Source organism: Myotis yumanensis, unplaced genomic scaffold (genome assembly GCF_028538775.1).
Source record: "Myotis yumanensis isolate MYYU_CA2020_CCGP unplaced genomic scaffold, mMyoYum1.0.hap1 SCAF_3, whole genome shotgun sequence".
NCBI classification, from domain to species: Eukaryota; Metazoa; Chordata; class Mammalia; order Chiroptera; family Vespertilionidae; genus Myotis; species Myotis yumanensis.
Genome location: NW_027223754.1, coordinates 209,801,372 through 209,827,758, shown reverse-complemented (window position 1 = coordinate 209,827,758; position 26,387 = coordinate 209,801,372). Strand labels below are relative to the sequence as shown.

At 40.6% G+C, this 26,387-nt stretch overlaps 1 protein-coding gene and 1 long non-coding RNA gene across 5 annotated transcripts in view; both read left to right on the top strand.

Annotated features, from left to right (window-relative positions):
* LOC139007590 (uncharacterized) overlaps nt 1–1,617 on the top strand; it is a 67,096-nt gene extending 65,479 nt beyond the window's left edge. The window contains exon 5 of the long non-coding RNA XR_011470872.1: nt 1,567–1,617. This is a non-coding gene — a long non-coding RNA (uncharacterized lncRNA). The remainder of the gene's footprint in view (nt 1–1,566) is intronic.
* Nucleotides 1,618–1,811: 194 nt separating this feature from the next.
* Nucleotides 1,812–26,387, top strand: part of MRTFA (myocardin related transcription factor A) — a 123,069-nt gene continuing 98,493 nt past the window's right edge. For 3 of the 4 annotated variants that reach the window (XM_070411179.1, XM_070411177.1, XM_070411176.1), the window contains exon 1: nt 25,267–25,692. In XM_070411179.1, coding sequence (XP_070267280.1) covers nt 25,647–25,692 — 46 coding nt within the window. In that variant the 5' untranslated portion in view covers nt 25,267–25,646. Of the gene's footprint in view, nt 1,829–25,266; nt 25,693–26,387 lie in introns of those variants that run through there. The other variant, XM_070411178.1, reaches the window with a different exon arrangement.

The window sequence follows — 26,387 nt, the reverse complement described above, 5'->3', positions numbered from 1 at the left end:
GGAATTGGTCATTTATATTGGGAATGAAAGGTTCTTCCACCGAGAAGTAAATTTGCAGCAATTCCTGTAGATGCTGTGGGTAAAACAGTACCACCACGACCTGTAATGTAATGTATTAAAACTTTATAAAGATATGCCTCCAGGCTCCGAGGGCCCATTCCTGCCTCAAACCTCGCCCTCCCGGGAAACAGCTCCCACCATGACCTCTAATATACTGTATTAAAACTTTATACAGATATGCAGGTGAATAGGATTCCTAGCTGGCAGGCCCCTGACAGCAAGCTGGCCACCTGTCGATTCCATGAGGAGTGGGGCTCCCTCCTCCCTCCTGTCAGGGTCTGGGGTGCAGGTGAATGGGGTTCCTGGTTGGCAGGCCACTGACAGCAAGCTATCCAACAGCAGATTCTGTGAGGAATGGGGCTGCCTCCTCCCTACTGTCAGGGTCTGATTTGAAGGCCGGACTCAGTAGTTACACGCTCCGCTCTGAGGGTAGGTTCCTGTCTGAAACCTCGCCCTCCGGGAAACAGCTGGGGGAGGGCGCAGCCTTTTCCAAGACGACCCCTGCAGGACTGACTTCCTTCTGGTTGGTGGAGCTTCTGGACGTGATGTTACACCCAGGGTTTTTGTATAAGTAGATTTTAAATGCTTTATAAAAATTATTCTTAACTGCATAGGACTTGGTGTATAAATATATTCTTAATCCACTTAACTATTAATTCCCATGTTGAAAATACTTTCCTGTTGTAAGTACTTTGTCATTAAAAATATATATTTTTATTGATTTCAGAGAGGTAGAGAGAGATAGAAACATCAATGATGAGAGAGAATCATTGATTGGCTGCCTCCTGCATGCTCCATACTGGGGATCCAGCCCCAAACCTGGGCATGTGCCATGACTGGGAATCGAACCATGACCTCCTGGTTCATAGACTGCCGCTCAACCCCTAAGCCGTGCAGGCCAGGCTCTTTCATTTTTAAAAATCTTGTCCTTTTCCATGTTGCCAAGTATTTTGTTTTTATTATCCTATTCCTGGGTACTATGATTAAATATTCATGTAAGCTACTACCCATCGTCAAACAGACATCTCTATATTTATATTTCTTTATGGTATCTAATGGCTCGGGAATTGTTTTCTTAAAGGAATTTTCTCCCCCAAATTGTGTTGGTAGTATATGACACTTTCATACCTTGTGGATGCTCATTAAGTGTCATTTCTCAGGATACTTTCCCATAGTAATTGGAAGGTAATACTGATCTCAGCTATTTCTCCTTGGCCACTATTTCCTTTTATTTCGTTGTACGTGTGTGTGTGCATACTACCTTTATTTTAATTGTATGTTGTCCTCCTGAGTGATGTAGTTGAGGACAGTATCAGACTTTCAATCTTATGCACTCTGTGAGTATAGTTAATTTAATAATGCTGCTATCTTATTTTACCAAAAGTTTTAAAAAATAATGGTAGCATACTAATAATATAATTGATAATATTCGTATTCAGCTTATTCTCAGTAAAATAGTCTATTTACAGTGACATCTAAGCTTTTTGTTTTTCCTTCCATTTCCAGGTTGCCATCACGAAAGCCAAAGTGGATTTCTCCAGTGTAGTGTGCCTGCCCCCTTCCGTCATTGCTGTGAATGGGCTGGACGGAGGAGGGGCTGGCGAAAATGATGATGAACCAGTGCTGGTGTCCCTGTCTGCGGCCCCCAGCCCCCAGAGCGAAGCTGTTGCCAATGAACTGCAGGAGCTCTCCTTGCAGCCCGAGCTGACCCTTGGCCTCCACCCTGGCAGGAATCCCAATTTGCCTCCACTTAGTGAGCGGAAGAATGGTGAGTAGACAGGGAATTATTGCATTGCCTGGTTTGACTCAGGTCTTATTTTATTTTATTTCTCTTAAAAGTTTCTTATAATCATACTCATTCTTGTAAAACAGAGAAATAGTAAGTTTAGGTGATCATTGTGAACCCAACATCTTCTTTCTGAGTTATTATAATTGCTTTTTAATTTGTCTTCCTACTTTTCTGCTCCCTCCTCACTCCTTCCATAGATTCATTAATTCAGGAAATATTTATTGAGCATCACTGTATTATAAACTGTGCTAAAATTAGGGAGTGAGTTGTGTTGAATTGTATGTGGCTGTAATTTATTTTCATTGCTTTATAATAAATCCATTTTATGAATATACTGTAATTTGTTCATTTTACTTTTGATGGATATTTGGGTTGTTTTCATTTGAGACTATTATCAGTAATGGTCCTATGAAATTTTTGTACATGTCTTTTGGTATACTTGTTTGGATTTTTTTTGAAATACATCATTTATAGGTTAATGGGGAGAATATACACTTAAAACATTTTTAAATTTATTGAGTTTTGAGAGAGAGGAAGGGGGGAGAGAGAAATATCTATTTGTTGTTCCACTTATTTATGCATTCAATGGTTGTTTCTTGTATGTGCCCTGACCAGGGATCGAACTCACAACCTTGGCATATTGGGGCAATACTCTAACTAGCGGAGCTTCCCGGCCAGGGGCCACATTTTAAATATTGGGAATTCCCAACCAGTTGAATCTTTCAATAAAATAGGCCTCCTTTAATATCTTTCCTTTTTAAAAAAATTCTTTGTTTTTTGTTCATCCTTACTCGAGGATATTTTTTCCATTAATTTTTAGAGAATGGAAGGGAGGGGGAGAAGCAGAGAGAAAGAAAAACATCAATATGAGAGAGACACATAGATTGGTTGCCTCCTGCTTGTGCCCCGACCAGGGCTAGTGATCAAGCCTGCAACTGAGGTACGTGCCCTTGACCAGAACCGAAACCGGGACCCTTCAGTCCTTGGACCTAGGCTCTATCCACTGAGCAAAACCAGCTAGGGCTCCTTTAATGTCTTTCCATAGTTTATAATTTTCTACATAAAGGTCATGCAAATATCTTAATAGGTTTTGTTTTTTTTTGGTAGACATTATAAAAGATATGTTTTTATAAAATATTTTGGACTGTTTGGTGCTGGTGAATTGAAATACCAAATCTTTTCAAAACTCTTGTGGCTTTTCTACACCTATGCCAGCTACTTGGCATAGACCACCCCCCCACCCTCACCCCCCACCTCCCTTCTTGCTAACTCTTCCTTGTTCATGCATCACCCCTTTTGCAAAGCCTGTCCTAACTTACATTCATTGTTAAGTGTTTCTCTTTCAGTTTGTCCAGTTGCCCTTTATCATCTTACTTTATCACCCTATGTAATAATGGTCATTATCCACTCAGCAACATGAGTGACCCTTTGAAAACTGAAATCAGACATTGTTACACTCCTCTCAAAACCGTTAGTATCTTCCTAAAGACTCATGATGAAATTATAGTTCTTATGATGAGGCACTGGTATCCTCTCTGACCTGATTTCTTACCTTTGTTCTCTACTCATTCTACTCTGTTCCAGCCACACTTTTTGTTTCTTTCCTTTTTTTTTAAACAGTGTAGTATTTTTAAAAAAATATGTTTTATTGATTTTTTACAGAGAAGAAGGGAGAGGGATAGAGAGTTAGAAACATCGATCAGCTGCCTCCTGCACACCCCGCACTGGGGATGTGCCTGCAACCAAGGTACATGCCCTTGACTGGAATCGAACCTGGGACCCTTGAGTCCGCAGGCTAATGCTCTGTCCACTGAGCCAAACCAGTCAGGGCACACTTTCTGTTTCTTGAACATATCAAGTGTGCTCCTGTTGCAGGGTCTTGGTACTTGCTGTGCATATACTGAAGTTCCTGCACAAATGTCATTTCCTCAGGGAGGCTTTCCCTGCCTATTTTATAAAACAATGCCTCCCATTACTCTGTCCTGCTTTGTCTTCCAAGCACTTACTATGATGTGTGTATTTGTGTGTTTATTATCTATACCACCCCCACTTTGATAAATTTCATAAGACCGGAAACTTTATTTTGCTCACAGGTGTATATTCAACTCTTAGTTCATAGTGGCCACCAAATAAATATTAGATGAATGAATAAATGAATGCTTTACTTGTATTTTTACATCCATAGTAGGACAAGTAATGAAAACTCAAGCAGTTTTTATTTTGGGAATTAGTGGATACTCAAGCAGTTTTTGTGTGTTCTTTTCCCATTCCTAATTTCTACTTTTTTACCCCCATATTGCATAGACTTTAACTTATTTATACATGTTAAGGGGAAAGAGTTAGTCCGGAGGGAAAAGCTGAACACGGAAAAAGGGAAAGGATAACTGATAGAGCAAGGTTCTTGTGGAGATAGGAGAGAATGGGATCCAAAGGTATTGGCTTTGTCTTGAGCAAGAGTGAAGACCAGCATTCCTTAGGGATAGGAGAATGGCAGTGAAGGTGATGACAGACAACAAATAACAAACTCCTTATGTTTTGGGCATGGAGTGGAGAAAATTGGTGCCAACAGATGTGTTGGTCTCAATGGAGTAGAAGGCAGCTGTTGCTGTTGGGGCAGAGGTGTTGGTGTATCTTTAGCCTTTCTTTCTCAACTCTTTGGTATATAGATCTGAATTTTTCCCCATTTTGAAAAATAACTCTCTAACCCTTGGAGTCAGGCTCTTGAAAGTAGTTTATTTTCCCACATTCTAGAGACTTCACTGCATTCTGTCCCTACCTCTCTTCAGAAACTACCATTGCCAAAGCCATTAGTGTTCTTTTCATTGTAGATCAGATAGGCTCTCTTTATTCTATTGACCTCTCTGCAGCTTTTGATATGGTGGCCACTCCCTCTGTTCTGAAACTTTTCCTCCACTGGCTTCTGTGACATTACTCTTTCCTGGCTTTTTAAGCAGTTTTTAAGCTCTGCCTTTCCAGCCACTCTTTTTTCTGATCAGATCTTTTGCTATCTTTCTCTACCCATCTCTTAAATTTTGTTACTTCTAGGGCTTCTTTACTTCTTATTCTATATCTTTACCTTGAATGATTTCCCCCAGAACTTTGGCTTTAACCATCATCGTATGCTGTTGATTCCCATCTTATATAGAGGTGGGCATAGTAGGTTAATAATAATAATAAATACAATAAATAATTCCTGTATAATAAAACCCTAGTATGCAAATTGACCGAACGGCAGAACAACCAGCTGAATGACCAGTTGCTATGACGTGCACTGACCACCAGGGGGCAGACACTCAACGCAGGAGCTGCCCTCAGCCCACAGGCCCTGACCAGTGGCAGCAGCGGTGGCGGGGAGGGGCTGGTGAGCAGGCAGCGCTAGGCCAGCCAAGGCAGGTGCCAGCGGGGGCCCCAATTGCCCCGTAGGTCACCCCACAGATTGGCCCTGATTGCTGACCAGGCCTAGGGACCCTACCCGTGCACGAATTTCATGCATTGGGCCTCTAGTATAAGAATAAACTCTGTTTCACTTATAACTGTAAGCTTACTTTTGCCCACCTTGTAGGTCCAAGCCAAGTTTCTCCCCTGAATTTCAGACTCATATTCTTGGCTGTCTACTCCACTGGCCTCAGTATTCTCAGAGTTAAACTTATTACCTCACCTGCAGTTCCTACTGAATTCTCCATTGTAGGAAACCATACCTCCATGCACCCAGATGTTCAGACCAGAAGGTTGTTTTGTTTTCTTCCTATATGAAAACAAAATATTTTGTTTTATAATCAGATAAAGTATAAGAAAAAAGAAAATAAAAATTTCCTCATAATTACTCAGTTCATTGATGGCCAGTGATCAGAAATACTAATTGCTTAGCAAAAATCACTAAAGTAACTGTCAAAATCAGATTCTGTTATGGAGAAAATAGAAAATGTTTATCAAGTTAAGAGAATAGGAAGTTGCAGAGTAGCTATTATCTTGGTGAAACATGCATATTGTTTTCAGCAACTATCAGGTGAATGTCTGGACAGGGGCAATATTACTGTCTAGTTGCAGGGCTTTTTGGGCCATAATTGGGTCTGCTGTTTGTGCACCTTGATGGTGCTTCTTCCTGTCAAAAGGGAAAGAAGGCTGGAAAATCATTATTGTATTTTACACTAAGTCTTCTTTGCATGGTTATTTGTAGGGAGGTAAAAGTAGGAGTAGAAATGGAAAATCCCCGAGAGGATAGTAAAATTGGAAAGTGGGGAGTTTAGAGCAGAATGATTTCTGGAGTTAGTGGAGCTGCTTTTTTATGGATGGTGTACCATGTGTTGAAAGGGTGGAGTGAGAAATTTATTGTTTTATATCTTTTATATAAAAGCTTATGTTATATAGAAATTCAGTGAGTTAGCAAGGGTCCTTGCAGGTATTAGGCAGTCAAGGTCCTGATAGCTCTATCCTAAACAGAGGAGTTGGAGTCCTAATGAGAAAAGGTGCCTTTGGTCTAATTGGAAAAAGTTGATAAAGTTTCAAGGTGTATTTTCAAATATTACTTTTCTGTCTTCTTCTAAGCTGAGCACTTAGGTCTAAAAGATTAATTGATCCAACTGTGGATTCTGTCCAGCCTGAGCTGGGAGAAGCCTGGAGACCTCAGTAATCATCTAACCCCATCCTCTTTGACTCCACCTAAAGGAGTTCTGGCACACATTGAATGAATGTGCCATACTGGAAAATTTAAGTTTCATTTTGCTTCTTCCATTAATGCTGTAGTGCTATTTGGCTGTCATTTCCTTATATATCTATTCCTTCTTCATAATAATCTGAGATCAGTCTTTTAAGTATGAATAAGTTTTAGAACTGGCTGAGACTGCATAAAGCTATTTCAGGAGCCTCTAGAATGGGAGCTGAAATACTGTTTGTTTGTTTTTCTCATTGTAAATATATGGCATTTTAGTTACCCTGTAGGCTTTTATAGGAAAGTCTGGGAATTTTACCATAATTCATATTTCATGGCTTTTGTGGGAAAGTGCATACTATATTCCAAATGATCAGATTACAAATGAGCTTTTGGAGTATAATCCATTTATAAGTTGGAGTCTTGCTTATATCCTAAGAGATGTGCCTAGGATTGGGAATTATAGAGTTGTGACACAGTGAGTAGTAATGACATGGAATGCATTACTCAGAAGGCATTGCAGACAAAAGTTGGATAAATTAATGGATGACAAGTTCATAAAGATTTCCAAGAGAAAAATGTCATTTTTGGGGTTATATTCTTGACCTTTTATTTTGTCCTTGACTTTTAAAATTTTATTTTAGGACAGTCATTTGTGCCTTCCTGCAGTTCTGTTTACTGGTGTGATCACTATGGAAATTAGTATTCAGCAGATATTTATAAAGTACCTATAGTAAATGAGACACTGAGGAAGACATTGAAAGGTTCAAAAAGTTGTACTACAGCTACTAGTTTTGCCTCCTTCCCTCCTATTCCTTTAATGAACAAACCATTAGCTCTTTTATCAGATCTAATAAATACCACATTTCTTTGTTTTTCCTTTCCATTTTAGGTAACACAAACGAAATTTGGGACTAGTGATCTGTTTATGGGGGATAATTTTTTGGATCATGGATTGAGGTTGAATATCAGGCAACATTTTTAAGCTGGTGAGATTTACCTTTCCTCTTTCCTGCTTAGTCCCCCTTCCTAGGTGTCGCCCTTGATAGCTGTCCTGCACTTCTTGTGTTCTGGTTAACAAATCCTTGATTGGATATTAAACTATGACTTGAACTAGAGGCCCGGCACACGAAATTCGTGTGCAGATATGGTCCCTAGGCCTGGCCTGCAATCAGGGCCATCTTCCCTGGCTGCCCACAGCCAGCCCGGCCCCCCCCTCCCCCCAGTTCCCTGTTCACCATTGGGTGATCAGAGCCTGCTGGCTGGGGGGAGGAATCATTCTGCCCACTCACAGGCCCTGCCCCCCACCGCCCCCCACCCTGGTCCCCCATTCACCATCGGGCGATCAGAGCCTGATGGCCAGGGGAAGGGACCGAGAGGTCGGCCATTCCTGCCTGCTCGCCGGCCCCACCCCCGCCGCAGGTTTCCCTCTGTGTGTGGGGCAACTGGTGGGGTAAGGGACTTGGCCTGGCACCACCGGCGTCCCCCGCCACCCACCCCTGGTTCCCCATTCTCTGTCAGGCGATCAGAGCCTCCCAGTCAGGGAAAGGAACCAAGAGTTGGTCAGTGCGCCTCATAGTGGCTGGTTGAGCGGGCGTTCTGGTCGTTCCACAATTAGGGTCAATTTGCATATTACCATTTTATTATATAGGATTTTTGCATTTTGAAGGGGACGGTCCTATTATTGAGAAAGTGCCTTTCTCCAACCAACCAATGATTGAATAAATAAAAACTTGACCTGTCACCCACTAAAAATTGCTTATATCTACATGTATAGGAAACTTCTGAATCACAGCTTGTTCATGGTCCAACACTTATGAATATACCTACAGAGCAATAGAAAGGAATATTTGCAATGAGGTTGGCAATGCTGAAAAAAGCTTCTTGTACTAAACACCTTACTTGAAGTTAGATTGGTGATATATATATTTTACCATTCAGATCTTGTTTTCTTTAATTTTGGGGCAGGGGGAAGAAATAATAACATCCTATATAATAAAAGCGTAGAATGCAAATTGTCCCCTCGACTGGGAGTTCTTCCGGGAATCCAACCAGGGGGCAGGGCTGGCTGGGGGAAGGGAGGGAGTACCCGGCCAGTTGCCACCAGCCTCTAGGGACCCTACCAGTGTATGAATTTCGTGCACTGGGCCTCTAGTATATACAGAAAAGTGCATAAATCATATGATAATTTACAGAATAATCACAAAACAAAGAGCTATATAACCACTACTCAGCTCAACAATTGCTCATTGTGAGTCCAAGGAAGCCTCCCATGTGCTCCTCTTTGATTACAACCCCATCTCTTCTTCCTAGGAGTAGCTGCTATTCTTTTTCTTTCTTTCTTTCTTTTTTTTTAAATTTTAAAATATATTTTATTGATTTTTTTACAGAGAGGAAGGGAGAGGGATAGAGAGTTAGAAACATCGATGAGAGAGAAACAGCGATCAGCTGCATCCTGCACAACTCCTACTGGGGATGTGCCCACAACCAAGGTACATGCCCTTGACCATAATCGAACCTGGGACCTTTCAGTCCACAGGCCAGCGATGTATCCACTGAGCCAAACCGGTTAGGGCAGAAGCTTCAAATTTTAGGTGACAAGTTTAATTCTTAGCATTTCTAAGATTAGTAATATATTCATATTTTAAGAGATATTTCAAATAAAATATAAGACATATTCAATTAATAGATTCAAATCTATCCTCTTGATTTTTTGTGTGAGGCAGACAGATAAATGTTTCAGTATTCTGTCATTTTAAAATACCTAGATATTTAATAATTTTTATTATTTAATTCAGCAAATTCAAAAGTTTTAAGTTATCAAAGACTTTAGAAAACTATGTTTAGGCATATATAATTAACACTGGAAAAGCTTTATCACTTTTTTTTTCATTTTAGTTATATATTTTGCCTTAACGTTTTTAATTTTTTAATTTTTATTTTTTTATTAAATCTTTACTGTTCAGATTATTACATTTGTTCCTCTTTTTTTCCCCCATAACTCCCCTCCACCCAGTTCCCACCCCACCCTCCGCCCTCACTCCCCACCTACTGTCCTCTTTCATAGGTGTGCGATTTTTGTCCAGTCTCTTCCCGCATTCCCCACACCCCTTTCCCCCCCAAGAATAGTCAGTCCATTCCCTTTCTATGCCCCTGATTCTATTATAATCACCAGTTCATTCTGTTCATCAGATTATTTATTCACTTGATTTTTAGATTCACTTGTTGATAGATGTGTATTTGTTGTTCATAATTTGTATCTTTACCTTTTTCTTCTTCTTCCTCTTCTTAAAGGATACCTTTCAGCATTTCATATAATACTGGTTTGGTGGTGATGAACTCCTTTAGCTTTTTCTTATCTGTGAAGCTCTTTATCTGACCTTCAATTCTGAATGATAGCTTTGCTGGATAAAGTAATCTTGGTTGTAGGTTCTTGGCATTCATCACTTTGAATATTTCTTGCCACTCCCTTCTGGCCTGCAAAGTTTCTGTTGAGAAATCAGCTGACAGTCGTATGGGTACTCCCTTGTAGGTAACTGACTTTCTTTCTCTTGCTGCTTTTAAGATTCTCTCTTTGTCTTTTGCTCTTGGCATTTTAATTATGATGTGTCTTGGTGTGGTCCTCTTTGGATTCCTTTTGTTTGGGGTTCTCTGCGCTTCCTGGACTTGGAAGTCTATTTCTTTCACCAGGTAGGGGAAGTTTTCTGTCATTATTTCTTCAAATAGGTTTTCAGTATCTTGCTCTCTCTCATCTTCTGGCACCCCTATAGTTCGGATGTTAGTACGCTTGAAGCTGTCCCAGAGGCTCCTTACACTATCTTGGTATTTTTGGATTCTTTTACCATTTTGCTTTTCCGGTTGGGTGTTTTTTGCTTCTTCGTATTTCAAATCTTTGACTTGATTTTTGCGATCCTCTGGTCTGCTGTTGGGAGTCTGTATAATATTCTTTATTTCAATCAGTGTATGCTTAATTTCTAGTTGGTCCTTTATCACAACATTGAGGGTCTCACTAGATTTCTTGAGGATCTCACTACATTTATCAATCAGCGGTTTCTAGAAAATTCTTGAAAGACTTTAAAAGTGTGGTTTTGAACTTTATATCCAGCAGTTTGCTTTCCTCCATTTCTGTTATTTGTGTCCTGCTTTTTTGTCTCCGCATTTTTTATGCTTCCTTGTGTTGATAAAGTGGTTTTCTGTGCTAACTGTCCTCTGGGGCCCAGTGGTTCAGCCTCCCCAATTACCTGAGGAGGACACTCTTGGTGCACCCCCTTGTGGTCTTTGTGCACAGTCTTGTTGTAGTTAAGCCTTGATAGTTGTAAGTAACACTGGGAGGGATTGGCCTCCAGGCCAATTGGCTGTGAGAATCAGCTGTGTCTGCAGTGGGAGAACTTCTATCCTGGAGCTCTAGGGAGGTGCTAATCTAGCCTCTGCCTGAGGCCATCCAGCAAACGCCTCCGTGGAAGGCTTGGGCTGGGCGGGTCCCAGGGGATCAACAGGGCGGGCGGAGTGAGCAGTTATGGTTGCTCTCAGTTCTGCCTACAGAGGCCCCACTTCTCAGTGTCCCAGCAATTGCTGCAAGTACCTCCGAGAGAAAGCTGCCCTCGAAGTTCCAACCGATGCCAGACAGTCCTGCTTCTCCCGTATGAGTCTAGGTCCCTAGAGACTCGCCTGGAACTGGAGCTCAGAGCCTGAGACTCCCTCCCGATTGAAAAAGACAACCGCGCCCTCAGCTGCCAGCCCGCTCCGCGTGTGCCTCTGTACCTTAGTATTTTACTTCTGCACCGCACCTCCTCTGAGTCTTGGTATGCTTTTCTCTTTCCTTCTAGTTGTAGAATTTCCACTCAGCCAGCCTTCCTGTGGTTCTGGATGGTGTCCGTTCCCTCTTTTAGTTGTATTTTTGAAGTGGTTGTGCGAGGCAGCAATCTCTGGTGTTTACCTATGCCGCCATCTTGGTTTCTCTACCTTTTTTTTTTTTTAACTATATATTTTTATTGATTTCAGAGAGGAAGGGAGAGGGAGAGAGAGAGAGAGAGAGAGAGATAGAAACATCAGTGATGAGACTCACTCCCTCTGAGCTCCAGTGCTGGGGTAGCAGCTTGAAAGGATCCAGGGACATACAGGGAGGAACTAAATTGGCATCAGGGCAAGAAATCAGGGTCAGCTTTCTCCCAGACAAAAGTACTCACAGAGGTCATTGTTCCTATGCTGAAACTGCCCTAGTTGTAGAGCTGACTGGCAGGCACCGTATTTGAATTTCCATCAGCCTGGCTCACCAATAGGAGTTCTTTATATGTTTGGAATACTGGTTTGTTGTTCTTAAATCTGCTATAGTTTCTCCCACTCTGTAATTTGTCTTTATCATTCTCTTTATGGTATCTTTTAATTAAGAATTTCTAATTTAATGTAATTGATTTCTGAGTCTTTTATAGTTAGTGAGTTTTGTGTCTTAATTTTTCGTATGGGGGTAAAGTACGCTCCAATTCAATTTTTTTTTCAAATGGAAAATACTGTTCTTTCCCCACTGATCAACAGAGCTACCTCTTTCATATATGAAGGACCTACCTACATGTGATGTGTTTCTGAGCTCACTATTTGTTTGCATTGGTCTTATTTGTCTACACCTACATCAGTACCTCACAGTCTTATCCTATATAATAAAAGAGAAACATGCAAATTAGCTGTCCCTCCGCTATGCTCAAGCCACACCCACCAGCCAGAGTGACTATGCAAATTAATCTGACAAAGATGGCAGTTAATTTGCATACGCAGGTATCAAGTGCCCCAGGAGGCGATGGTGGCCATGGCTTCGGGCTCCCGGGACCTTCGCAGGCCCTGGAGGCAAGGCCATAGCCACGCCCACGGGCTCCGGGGACTTTCGCCGGTCGGTCGGTCGGGGAGGCGAGGCTGCCCGCACCTAGCCACGCCCTCCGGCTCCCAGGTCCTTGCAGGCGGAGAGCGGGAGGTTTGGAAGACTTGGCAGAGCAGGACACCGCTGGACATAGAGCAGAGCAAGAGAGAGGGCGGCTTGGAGGGCGTGGCTCCCTCTGTTGCCCCAGCTTCCTCATCACAGCTGTGGAAACTGACAGCAGGGAGGAGAAAGTCCCATTCCCATAGAATCAGCCAGAATCAGCCATTGGTCAGACAGCTGTCAGCGGCCTGATAGTCAGGACTCTCATTCACTTGCATCTCAGACCATGACAGTAGAGAGGTGGGACTATGTCTAAAGAACAACTGTTGATACAACGTAGCTCTGCAGCTGAAAGATGCCAGCGTTATCTACAGAAAGTGTCTGCAGAGCAGTGTGCGTCTGATCTTGAAAGAAGGTAGTGCCTGCGACAGGATGTATTTGAATACCAGCTACTAGAAAAACGTTGCTCTGATGCCGAAAAACATCGGTGTTATCGACAGAAAATGTCTAAAGACCAACGTGCCTTTGAAGTTGAAAGAAGGCGGTGGCGACGACAGAATATGTCTAGAGAACAGTCATCAACAAGTACTACCAATACCGGTAGGAACTGCCTTCTCAGTGAAAATGGAGTACATGAGGATGCAATCCTCGAACATAGTTGTGGTGGAATGACTGTTTGATGTGAATTTTGCCTGTCACTAAATTTCTCGGATGAAAAACCATCCGATGGGAAATTTACTCGATGTTGTAGCAAAGGGAATGTCTGTCCAAATGATACACATTTTCCAGATTACCCGGCATATTTGAAAAGATTAATGACAAACAAAGATTCTGACGGTAAAAAGGACACTTATGTAATACCCTTTGTAATACTTTAAGCGAAAAATAAAAAAATAAAAAAATAAAAAAATAAAATAAATAAATAAATAAATAAATAAAACTCAACAATTAAAAAAAAAAAAAAAGATTCTGACGGTAAAAATTTCATGGAAAATATTCGTTCCATAAATAGTTCTTTTGCTTTTGCTTCCATGGGTGCAGGTATTGCATTGCCATCAGGATATGGGCCATACTGTTTTAGAATACATGGACAAGTTTATTACCATACTGAAACTTTACATCCTTCGGATGGTGTTTCTTGGAAGTTTGCTCAACTCTATATTTTGGATACAGCCGAAGCTACAAGTAAAAAATTAGCAATGCCAGAAAACCAGGCCTGCTCAGAAAGACTCCTGATCAACATCAACAACCTCATGCATGAAATAAATGATTTAACAAAATCGTACAAGATGCTACATGAGGTAGAAAAGGAAGCCCAATCTGAAGCAGCAGCAAAAGGTATTGCTCCCACAGAAGGAACAATGGCACTTAAATACGATCATAAAAGTGACCCGGGTAGATATAATTCTCCCTGTGTAACCGAGGTTGCTGTCATATTCAGAAATGAAGATAGAGAACCTCCTTTTGAAAGGGACTTGCTTATTCATTGTAAACCAGATCCCAATAATTCAAATGCCACTAAAATGAAACAAATCAATATCCTGTTTCCTACATTAGATGCAATGACATATCCTATTCTTTTCCACATGGTGAAAAAGGCTGGGGAACAGATATTGCATTAAGACGCAGAGACAACAGTGTAATCGACAATAATACTAGACAAAATGTAAGGACACGAGTCACACAAATGCAGTATTATGGATTTCATCTCTCTGTGCGGAACATGTTCAATCCTATTTTAAATGCAGGAAAATTAACTCAACAGTTTATCATGGATTCGTATTCAAAAATGGAGGCCAATCAGATAAGTTTCATCAAAGCAAACCAATCTAAGTTGAGAGTTGAAAAATATAGTGGTTTGATGGATTATCTCAAATCTAGATCTGAAAATGACAATGTGCCGATTGGTAAAATGATAATACTTCCATCATCTTCTGAGGGTAGTCCCAGAAATATGCAGCAGCGATATCAGGATGCTATGGCAATTGTAACGAGGTATGGCAAGCCCAATTTATTCATAACCATGACATGCAACCCCAAATGGGCAGATATTGCAAACAATTTACAATGCTGGCAAAAAGTTGAAAACAGACCTGACTTGGTAACCAGAGTTTTTAATATGAAGCTGAATGCTCTTTTAAATGATATCTGTAAATTCCATTTATTTGGCAAAGTAATAGCTAAAATTCATGTCATTGAATTTCAGAAACGCAGACTGCCTCACGCTCACATATTATTGATATTAGATAGTGAGTCCAAATTACGTTCCTCTAATTAATTTCCTTTCAATATGCACGAATTTCATGCACCGGGCTACTAGTTAATGATAATTGTAATAAGCCCTGTTACATGGGAGAAGTCAATCTTCCCACCTATTTATTTTCCAAGAGTGTCTTTCCATATGGATTTTTAAGTTACTGTGGGGTTTTGATTGGGATTACACTAACTCTGTAAACCAAGTTGTGGAGAATTAACACCTTTAGAATATTGTATTGTGAATGTAGTATATTCCTTCATTTATTTATATTTTCAGTAAGATCTCCCAAAGAGGTTTTATAGTTTTTTCTGTGGTGGTCTTATACATCTATTAGACTTATTTTAAAGGTTTCATATATTTTAATGCTGTGTACTTTAAAAAATTATTTTATAACTGTTCTTGATTTGATCCCAAATATTTGTCTGAAACAATGTACAGTTATCTGCTCTGCTAGTTGGGATGAGAAGTTATGTAAAGAGAATTAAGGAGAAAATGGAAGTGAAAAGGACATGCTTGTTCCCCTTTGATAGGCTTTTCTTTTCTTTGTGTAAAACTTAGAAAGTACTCATTTGTTTTCCACATGTGTAGCCTGTAGAAGAAAGGGCAGATAATGTAGTTTTTTTCTGTAAGGGTACGCACTGTATCCTTTCATGCTTTAGTGTTTCACAGGAGGTACTAATTAACTGCTGTGAAAAGTAAAAATTTTGAGTAGGCAGTTTCTGATTCAAATTATAATATTTTCTTTGGGAAAGGAAAGAGCTTTGTTACTTATGCTCCTCAGGAAGCTTGGTTGTCAGGGATTTTGTAGATTAGGTCTCCCAGCCAATGTGAAAATGCCCAAATCTTAAGCATGTCAACTCATTGATTCTGTTTATAACGTGATTTATAGAATTTCATAACTTACTTCATTTCAGTACTTAAAGATAATCAATTTTCCATTCTCATGCATTTGTCAAATGTGCTAGGTTCCTAGAGAACAGGTGCCAGATAGACTCTCCCTCTTTAAAAAACAAAACAAACAAACAAAAACCTCCCAATGGATTCCATCTTCCAGAGAAAATTGCTATAGTATGTGGTTTATTTCCCTCTTCTTCCAAATGTATGTTTTAAAGATAACTAAGCTAATACTATGTGTGTGTTTTTCCATTTAGCATTATATAATTTAAGATTTTTCAGATGTCACTGAAAGTTTTATAAGTAGCCTTTTTAATGGGTGTATGACATTCCATTCTGTGCCATCATTTATTCAATTCCCCCACCTCCCCACTCACTGAATCATTTTCTGTTTTTCACACTTTACAGAGATTTGATGAACATCTTTTGAAGCTTTCTTTTTTGGTATTTTAAATTATTTTTTTAGAAGTAGAAATACTGGCTTAAAGAATTTGACCATTTTAACATTGAAAATTTATTCAGTGACTTATGGCACCATCCGTGTGCTAAGTATTGGAGAGACAGTGAGGAACAACACAGATAAGGTTTTCATCGTCACAGAACTTACAGTTAGTGAAAGAAAGATTAAACAGATTTATACAAGCCAATTTATAGTTAAAACTTGGAGGGGAGCAGGGCATAAGATGTTATAACAGATTTAATAGTGATGGTTCTTATTTAGGTAATGAGGTGTTGGTCAGGAAAGGCCTCTTGAGGAGATAGACATTTAAGCTGATAGTCAAAGCACAAGGAGTGGATAGTAGGCAAACAAAGGAGAGAGGGACTAGCATATGTTAAGACTAGGGGAAAGAGGGGGTGGGGGAAAGGAAACGGGAAAATAAGACTTATTGGGGAAAACTTGGCATAACAAAACTAAGAGAATACCAATATGTCAGTGGAGGGATTGAGAGAGAGGAATGTGAAATAAGTAGGTATATAGGGTCCAAATCACACTGGCCTTTGTAGGCCTTATTAAGAATTGAGGTTCTTTAGAAATACATTGTCCGGTTCCGATCCATAGTGGCCTTCCAATTTATATTTCTGTCAATCCTGTATGAGTGCCTGGTTCACTTACCAACATTGATAGTGTCATTTATAAAAGACTGCTGATGTGATAGATGAAATGTTTTCATTTCAATTTGTATTTCTTTGATTAGTAGTGAGGAAGAACTTTACCCTGAATGTTTGTAGCTGGTGGGTGTTTCATTGTTTTTGACCATTCAGTTCATTTCCTTGCCCACTAAAACATTATTTTTAAGGTTGTTCTACAAGTACTCTAGTAACAGACTGGGAACCACTTGTCAGGAATTTGTAGAAGAGTTTCCTACATGTATTTCACTCTTAGTACTCTGGATAAGGGGCTGGATTAGGTCAAGACTGGATTTCTTTTGGCTTTGTTATTGGGTATACAAGTACACATGTCTATGGAGTTGGAATTTTGAAAAGAAACTGATAAACTCTGGTGCCTTTATTTTGTTAAGAGGCAGCTCACATCATTCTTCCCCAGAATGAATTGCTGCTGCTTTTATATTTGTTTAGCTCATTGCTTATATTTTTATTTAGCACTTCATTTTTCTTTTTTTTAAATTGTTGGTTAGAGATTTTCTACCCTACTTCATAATAAGGCCTTTGAGAGCAGAAACAGTGTCAGTCTGGTTCATCTGTCTTTGTGCCCCCATTGGCATTGCCATTGTGCATAATGACAATATTTTGGACATACAATATGAATGAGTTGGCTGTTTATATTTATGGCTATCATAGCCCTTAACATTTATTATACTTTGAAAAGTTAGCTGAAAATATAGCCTTCATCTATCTTGAGGCCAAGGAAGAGCATACCTAGAGTAATTTTGCTAACTGTGTCCCCTTAATGTTATTTTACCATGCTCCATACCCTATATTTGCAGTAAATTACTCAAAACCAGGACTGCTCGTCTCGACAGGGTTTCTCATCAGTAGTAGGTTATGGTCACAGGAAATAGAAACTGCCTTGAATCTGTAGCAACTTGCCTGGGTGTTGGGTTATGTTATCTTTTGGGTGTTTTAACTTTGCTCAACACTTGGTGTCTGGGGGAGAGACTTGGTTAGAGCCTGTAAAATTTCAATATGGTTAGATTTTTATAGATCTGAACATCAGTAAACTCATATATATATTTGTGAGAACCCAAATCAGAAATGGGCATAGGAACAAGGTTACACTTCAATGTTCTGAAATCCCACAGAGATCATTTGTTATTTTGTGTATACCTGTTTATACTACAGTCCATCATAGAAATTGATATCACTTCTTAGTGAGGTTGACAGCTTTCAAAGGTTAAAGGATTGCTTCTTTTGTGGGTGAGATAGGCCTTCCGTTTCTCTGGTTTCTCTTACTCATGCCCTACAAGTTGGGCATTTTCATTGTCATTAGCACTTAAAATTGCTGAGGGCATTATTGTGGATGTTCTATTTATGTTAACCCTATGCTTCATTGCTATGGATAAGTTGTCTTCCTCAAGTAGTTTTGAATAACATCTTCAGAATGTGTTCTAATGAAAACTGTAGCAAACTACCTGTCTTTTCTGGGAAGGTAGGGATTCTTTTATTGTTATGAATTTTTGCCATGCTGTTAGAATTTTCTGCGGTAAATAGGGCTTTTCATTTCCTTTGGCATACATTTATGAATGCTTTCACATCAGACATTGTGCTAAATCTTTTAATGCAGAGGCATTAAGTTATGTGGTAACAAGCAATATATATAGGTGGGCACAGGTTCTGGAGGAGCAAAAATGAGGGATATGTATCATATTCATGGAGAGTGTGAGGAGGGTGGGGAAAGTGCCAGGATCAGGGAAGGCTTTCTGGAGAAGGCAGCACTTAAACTGGTTTTAAAGAATGAATAAGAATTGGGTGGTAACAAGGATAAGTTTTAATTGAGGTAAGGGTGGAGAGAAAGGAGCACAGTTAAGAAGCTATTGCTGAAGTACCATCTATGAAATATTCTTGTGAAAAACTTTAACCTGAATTAGATCAAGCCTCTGTATCTAACTAGTAATTTACTGTGCAAATATAGGGTATGGAGCGTGGTTAAATAACATCAAGGGAATACAGTTAGCAAAATCCAAAATGTGAGAAAACAATTTTTTTTTCAACAAAGAAGAGAGGAAAGGGGGAAAAATCTATATATTAAGAGAAACTTAAGAGGCACATCAATGAAAATGCAATGTGTTTTCCTTGTTGGACTCTGATTTGAATAAATTAACCTTAAAAAATTTATGAGACAGTTGGGAAAACTTGAGCATTGATTGAATAGTTTATGATATTAAGGGATTTAAAAAAACTTAGGTGTGGTAATGGTATTGTGCTTCTGTTAAATAATTCATATATCTATACTAATTAAAGAGTTAATATGCTGCCCTAGCTGGTTTGGCTCAGTGGATAGAGCGTCGGCCTGCGGACTGAAAGGTCCCAGGTTCGATTCCGTTGCAGGCACGTCCCCAGAAGGGAGTGTGCAAGAGGCAGCTGATCAATGTTTCTCTCCCATTGATGTTTCTAACTCTCTATCCCTCTCCCTTCCTCTCTGTAAAAAATCAATAAAATATATTTGAAAAAAAAAGAGTTAATATGCTAATTAGACCGGGAGACCTTCCGGAGGTCCTTCCAGACAAAGCCAGGGGCTTGGCTGGCCTGCAAACCGCCCCAAAATGGCCCTCAGCCCCTCACCCAGGCCGGCCACGCCCCCCAGTGGGGACCCTCACCCCAATGGAGGTGTGGCCAGCCTGCAAACCACTCCAGCCCCTCACCCAGGCCGGCACTGCCCCCAGTGGGGACCCCCACCCTGATGGGGGCATGGCTGACCTGCAATCTGCCCCAACCCCCTTACCTAAGGGGACCCTCACCCTGATCTGGTACCCCCTTCAGGGCAGACCAGCTGGCCCCCACCCATGCAGCAGGCCTTTATCTATACTAATAAAAGGGTAATATGCTAATTAGACCGACGTCCTTTCAGACAAAGCCATGGTGGTGGGGCCAAGGCAGAGGCAGTTAGGGGTGATCAGGCCTGCAGGGGAGAGCAGTTAGGGTGTTCGGGCTGGCAGGGGAGAGCAGTTAGGAGGATCAGGCCAGCAGGCAGGTGAGCAGTTAGGAGCCAGCGGTCCTGGATTGCGAGAGGGATGTCTGACTGTCGGTTTAGGCCCTATCCCTATCGGGCCTAAACTGATAGTCGGACATCCCCCGAGGGGTCCCGTATTAGGGTGCAGGCCGGGCTGAGGGACACCACTGGGCCTCTAGTGTGTATGTGTGTGTGTATGTATGTGTGTGTGTGTGTGTGTGTGTGTGTTAAAGATGAAATGAGATGATGCTTAGAATTGGATTCAGAGAGATCCAGTATTAGCTGGGTGCTATGTGTGTGGAGGAGAGGTATTTATTTGTTGATACATTTTGAAGCTAGGTGCTGGGGTACATACAACTTATACCACTAGAGGCCTGGTGCACGAAATTCATGCAGGGTGTGTGTGTCCCTCAGTCCAGCCTGCACCCTCTCCAATCTGGGGTCCCTTTCACAATCCAAGACTGCTTGCTCCCAACCACTTGCCTGCCTGCCTGCCTGCCTGATTGCCCCTAACAGCTTCTGCCTGCCAGCCTGATCACTCCTTAATCACTCCCCTGCCAGCTTGATTGACGCCTAACTGCTCCCCTGCCTGCCTGCTCGCCCCTAACTGCCCTCCCTTGCCAGCCTGGTCACCCCTAAATGCCCTCCCCTGCCTGCTTGGTAGCCCCCAACTGCCCTCCCCTGCAGGCCTGGTCGCCCCTAACTGTCCTCCCCTACAGGCCTGGTTGCCTCCAACTGCCCTCCCCTTCAGGCCTGGTCACTCCTAACTGCCCTCCCTTGCCAGCCTGGTCGCCCCTAACTGCCCTCCCCTGCAGGCCTGGTTGCCTCCAACTGCCCTCCCCTACAGGCCTGGTCCCCCCCAACTTCCCTCCCCTGAAGGCCTGGTTGCCCCTAACTGCCCTCCCCTGCAGGCCTGGGTCCCCCCCCCCCCCCCCAACTGCCCTCCCTTTCAGGCCTGGTCCCTCCCAACTGCCCTCCCCTGCTGGCTATCTTGTGTCCACATGGGGATGGCATCTTTGACCACATGGGGGTGGCTATCTTGTGTGTTGGAGTGATGGTCAATGCATATTACCTCTTTATTAGATAGGATTCTTTCTACCTTTTTTTTCCCTACCTTTTAAAAAAATATATATTTTATTGACTTTTTACAGAGAGGAAGGGAGAGAGATAGAGAGTTAGAAACATTGATGAGAGAGAAACATTGATCAGCTGCCTCCTGCACACCCCCCACTGGGAATGTGCCCACAACCAAGGTACATGCCCTTGACTGGAATCAAACCTGGAACCTTTCAGTCCACAGGCCGACGCTCTATCCACTGAGCCAAACCAGTCAGGGCGATTCTTTCTACCTTTGTGTATGTTTGAACTTTTATGTTTTTAAAAAGCTGTTGCTATACTCCAGACAATAATTAAGGACCTGAAATAAAAAGTACTGGTTGTAGTGATGGAACAAAAAGGATAGATTTGAGGAATAAGTTATGTGATAATTAGTTATACTTAGATGTTTGGGATTGGAGGGACAGGAGTCTAAGTTTATGGCTTCAGTCCTGAATACTGTTATCTAAGCTAAGGAAAATGGAAGCAATGTAATTTGAGGGGTTGGAACAGGGTGATAATATTGGTAGTTTGCTTTTGGAAATACTGAGTTTTAAGAATCTGGATAGAGGTGCATAGTTGGTAGCTTAGGCAAAGTCAGAGCTAGATATGGATCAGTATGTAGGTGGTAGTAACTTTAAGAAAGGATGAAACTGGCCAGGGAGAATATGTAAAAGGAAAGGAGTGTCCCTGAGAGGGACAGAGAAAGAGGGGCCACTTAGGATTCTGAGAAGAAAGGTCAGAGTTAGGAAAGTCGGATTTTTAAGAAAATCAAGGATGTCAATTTTCAGAAGAGTATGAAAACTATGACAAATCCAGTAGGAAGGTCAAATAGGATTAGAACTTATTTAGTTCCTCTTGATTATGAACATTAAAGTCCTTTGAGGAGCTGGGGGGGTTGCATGTTTGTGGTGAGAAAGCTCTGTGGGCAAACTATTGATATCCCACATTTATCAAGTCTCATTAGAGTAGATTAATAGAGACTGTAAGTCAAATTAAACTTGTGTTGATTAGCTAGAGAGTTATGATTTAAAAGCAAAAGAGCTTTGGCCCTGACCAGTGTGGCTCAGTTGTCTTGTGCATAGGAAGGTTGCCAGGTTCGATTCCTGGTCAAGGCACAGGCCTAAGTTGTGGGTTCATTCCTGGTAGGGGTGCATATGGGCATATGGGAGGCAACCCTAATGTTTCACTCATAGCTTGAATGTTTCTGTCTATCTCCTTCTCTTCTCTTCCTTTCCCTCTCTCTTAAAAAAAAAAAGCAACGCCAAAACCGGTTTGGCTCAGTGGATAGAGCGTCGGCCTGCGGACTGTAAGGTCCCAGGTTCGATTCCGGTCAAGGGCATGTACCTGGGTTGCGGGCACATCCCCAGTGGGAGATGTGCAGGAGGCAGCTGGTCGATGTTTCTCCCTCATCGATGTTTCTAACTCTCTGTCCCTCTCCCTTCCTCTCTGTAAAAAATCAATAAAATATATTTAAAAAAAAAAAAAAGCAAGAGAGCTTTTATTTTATTAGCAATTAAGATCATTATCCTTCATTCCCTTGGTGCCATTAACTTGAAAATCATATTCACTTGTGCAGAAGCAGTGTCACACTTTACTTCTCTATCTATGAAAATTTTGTCAATTTGCACAAAAAATAGTGGAACTGAAGCTGCCATAGTTCAGATTTTTGTAATTGTGAAACCTGTTGTGCTGATACTCGAGGGTAAATGCAAACACAATCTTAGCAGTAGACAAAGATCATGTTGCTTATTGTTTCCCTTTTTTTTTAAGATTGATTTTTTAGAATTTTGTTTTAAAATTTGTTTTTCTTTAGCTCCTTTTTTTGGTGTTAATCCTCACCTGAAGATATTTTTCTATTGATTTTTTTTTTATAGAGAGTGGAAGGGAGGGAAGGAGGGAGAGAGAGAGAAACATTAATGTGAGAGAGACACATAAATTGGTTGTCTCCCACTCATGCCCTGACTGGGATTGAGTCTGCAACTGAGGTACGTGCCAGAATCAAACCCAGGACCCTTCAGTCTGTGGGCTGAGGCTTTATGCACTGAGCCAAACCAGCTAGGGCAGCTCCTTTTATTTCAAAGGGCAGATGAAATAGATAATGGATGTGGAATTGCTGTGAAGAAGTTAATAAGTCAATTGGAATGTGATGTGTTACTGTTACTCCCACTATATGACCATCAGTATCTGTGTTAGGGCTGAAATATTGTGGCTTTCCCAACACTCTTAAACAGCAAAGGGAGAAGTTTTGGTAGGAGGGAAATAGCCCTCTGCCCTTCCAACCATCTTCTGTGCAGTAATCTTACAATATTCTCTCTATATAAAAGGCTAATATGCAACGTGTCCCCTCGGGAGTTCAACTGGGAGAATGGGAGTTCAATCACTTGCTATGACGTATGCTGACCACCAGGGGCGGCACAGAACATGGCGGGTGACCAGCGGTGGAGGCAGGGCACTGAGGGAGCTAGGGAAGGAGGAGGCAGGGAGGTGGGGGGAACTGCATGGTGGCAGTGTGCAGGAAGGGGAACCTGATCGGCCTTGATCACTGGCCAGGCCTAGAGACCCTACCCATGCACAAGTTTCGTGCACCAGGCCTCTAGTTTGTATATATTTTCATGTAAGTACAGAGCTGTGAGAACTTGTTTCATTTGAAAAACCCTCATACAGCAGATTTTACAGCCCACATAGGGACAAAGGAATGACTCAACCTTTTAGGGATGTTTTTCCTTTAGTTCCTAACCTCTGACCAGACTATCCATGTAGTATGAGAGTTGAAATTTACCCATTTTTCATAAGACAATTTATTAGCTTGTTAGCCAGAAGGGGCCAGAGGGAATGATTCTGTCTTTCCAGAGCAGCATTTAGCCCACACTGGCTGCCACTCTGTTGCCTGTTGAGTCATTCCCACAGTTCTATATAGAGCTTTTCTTTTAAACATGATGTTCTTGGAGTGAGAAAGAAAGGAAGTTTTTTCTCTCCGCCATAGAATCTCCATTGCTTTGCTTTTCTAATAACAAAATATTGCCTTCAGTCATTCTGAAAGTTTTCTCTTTTAAAGTGTCTTGGTACTTTGATTTATCATTTGTTTGACTATGTGAGCATTTAGGCATTCACTGGGCTGAGTTTGCAGCAGTAGGCTCTCAAAATACAGGCTGATACTTTACCAGAAAGATTGAGGAATTCTAGGTAAACATACTAAACATGGATTTCTATACACAGTTTTAAAATTTATCTGAGAGAGAGAGAGAGAGAGAATATGAATAAAAACATCAGTTTGTTTTTCCACTTATTTATGCATTCATTGGTTGGTTGTTGTATTTGCCCTGACTGGGAATCAAACCTTCAATGTTGGCATATTGGGACCACGCTCTAACCAACTGAACTCCCCGGCCAGGGCCTAAACGTGGATTTCTAGTTTTGAGCTAATTAAAACTTAATTAAATATGGTAAAAACAGCTGACTATTCTTATTGAATATCTATTAGTAAAGAGTATTATGAAGGGAATGAATGAGCTTTTAATTTTGGATAACTGAAAATTGCTATAATTTAAAAGGATTTCAGTTTGTTTGTATTTTTGCAATGGAAGGTAAAGTCCATGTTCGTTCTTATTCAGAAGATCCTGCTTTGTGCTAGTACAGCGGTTCTCAACCTGTGGGTTGCGACCCCTTTGGCGGTCGAACGACCCTTTCACAGGGGCCGCCTAAGACCATCCTGCATATCAGATATTTACATTACGATTCATAACAGTAGCAACATTACAGTTATGAAGTAGCAACGAAAATAATTTTATGGTTGGATCACAACATGAGGAACTGTATTTGAAAGGCCAGAAGGTTGAGAACCACTGTGCTAGTAGAAAAAGAATTGAAGCTTCTTTATCAGGAAAAGGAAATTCTTATGTATTGAAACTGCCTTCTTATGTGTTCCATATATACAGTAAGATCACAAAGTATTTTAGAAAAGTCAAATAATATCAGTAAGCTGTTTAGTCACAGATCACATTTCTCACATAGGAACAAGTCAGAGGCTCTTCTGGGGGATTGGCAGATCTGAAAGACAGATTACAGCTTTGGAATGCATTCAGATGACTTAAAAAAATTTAAACTTTATTGTTGAAAGTATTACTTATGTCCCCTCAGATGACTTTTTGAAACAGATATTTTAATTGGAGTGGGGGTGGAGAAATAGTTGAACTTCTGTAGTTAAATATTCAAGTTCCTTAGCTGTTATCTATAAATATCACAGATGAAAAAGCCATTGGAACCAATTTTCAGAAAACGAACTTGCCATACATGAATATTTATATGTATGTATTTATATGTATGTATATGTTTCTGTATACCTAATCCTCATCCTCACCTCCTATCAGTGGTCAGTAATTGGGCTGTCTCTTTCACAAGACTGAGGGATTCTGTTTAATCTGTGGCTCTAAATTGCATAGAAGCAGAGTCTCTTATACTAAGATTTTGAATAAAACCTCAACTTCCCTTTTTAAAAAGAGAGAGGGGAAAAAGCAGTTGGTTTTCTGAAGATCTCTTTCTGTATTTCTCTCTCCTCCCCCCAGAGACAAATAGCAAGGGGAGGAGCTCATTCACTGTTCTAACCACACTTCATATGTCTTAACTTGAGAGCTTTCTTGGTTTCCTGTCGGCAGTAATTCAACTCTGTGTCATCTTAACTTGCCTGAAGGGTGGACAAACTGGTAACTGCACTGAGAAGGGGAGTTCTCACAGTCTGCTTTGAGCATAAGGCATGAGATTGAATTTATGAAAGCTTCGGTAGCTTCTGAAAACAACATCTTTCTTCTGCGACTTTGAATTTTTTCATTATATTTGTGGACTGTTGTTTTTTGAGAAGAATTTGTCATGACTCTACTGGAACCTGAGATGTTAATGATGGCTGTGCAGTCTGGTAATTTCCCATATTTCCTGCAAATCCTATTTGCCATAGGTTTCTTAAAAAAGGTTGGGAATATTTGTGCTAGGATTGGATGGAGATGGGGAGGAAGATAGGGGTTAAGATTAATGTTCCAGTAAATGTATGTGTTTTCAGATTTTTATTGCAAAAACAAATTAATTATTTTTCTAATTGCAAATTCTGATTATTCAGACATAGCTTTGAAATAGATGTTTACTGACCTTAAAACTGTTCAGTGAGAAGACTTATGTGGGGAAAAAATAACTATTTTCCTTTAATCAATTATTTTATCATCTGTGGCACTGCTTTTAATGTAAGATAATTAACTTGTTTTATAAATTATTGTCTTTAGGCAATAATCTATACTCTATTTTTATGTCTTTATGTGAATGCATATTTAAAATTTTTTTCCTAGCTGTTCTTTTTCTCTTGTGGTATAACCTTTCTATTTCGTCTTTTGGGAAATGCTCGTGATAACACATAGGATTGGGACTCTTAAGTTTTGGAGATAGGAAAGTTTGAGCAAGGAGACAGAAAACAAAGAATTTTTGAAATTCTCTAAAAACAGTCTTCCCAACTCAAAAGTATCTTAAAACATTTTAAATTCCAGTTTGTTTTTAATGGTTTGTTTTACTTTTAGTGTTTTTAAACTTGTAAGTTAGATATCTAAAAATAGGGAATGTTCTTTT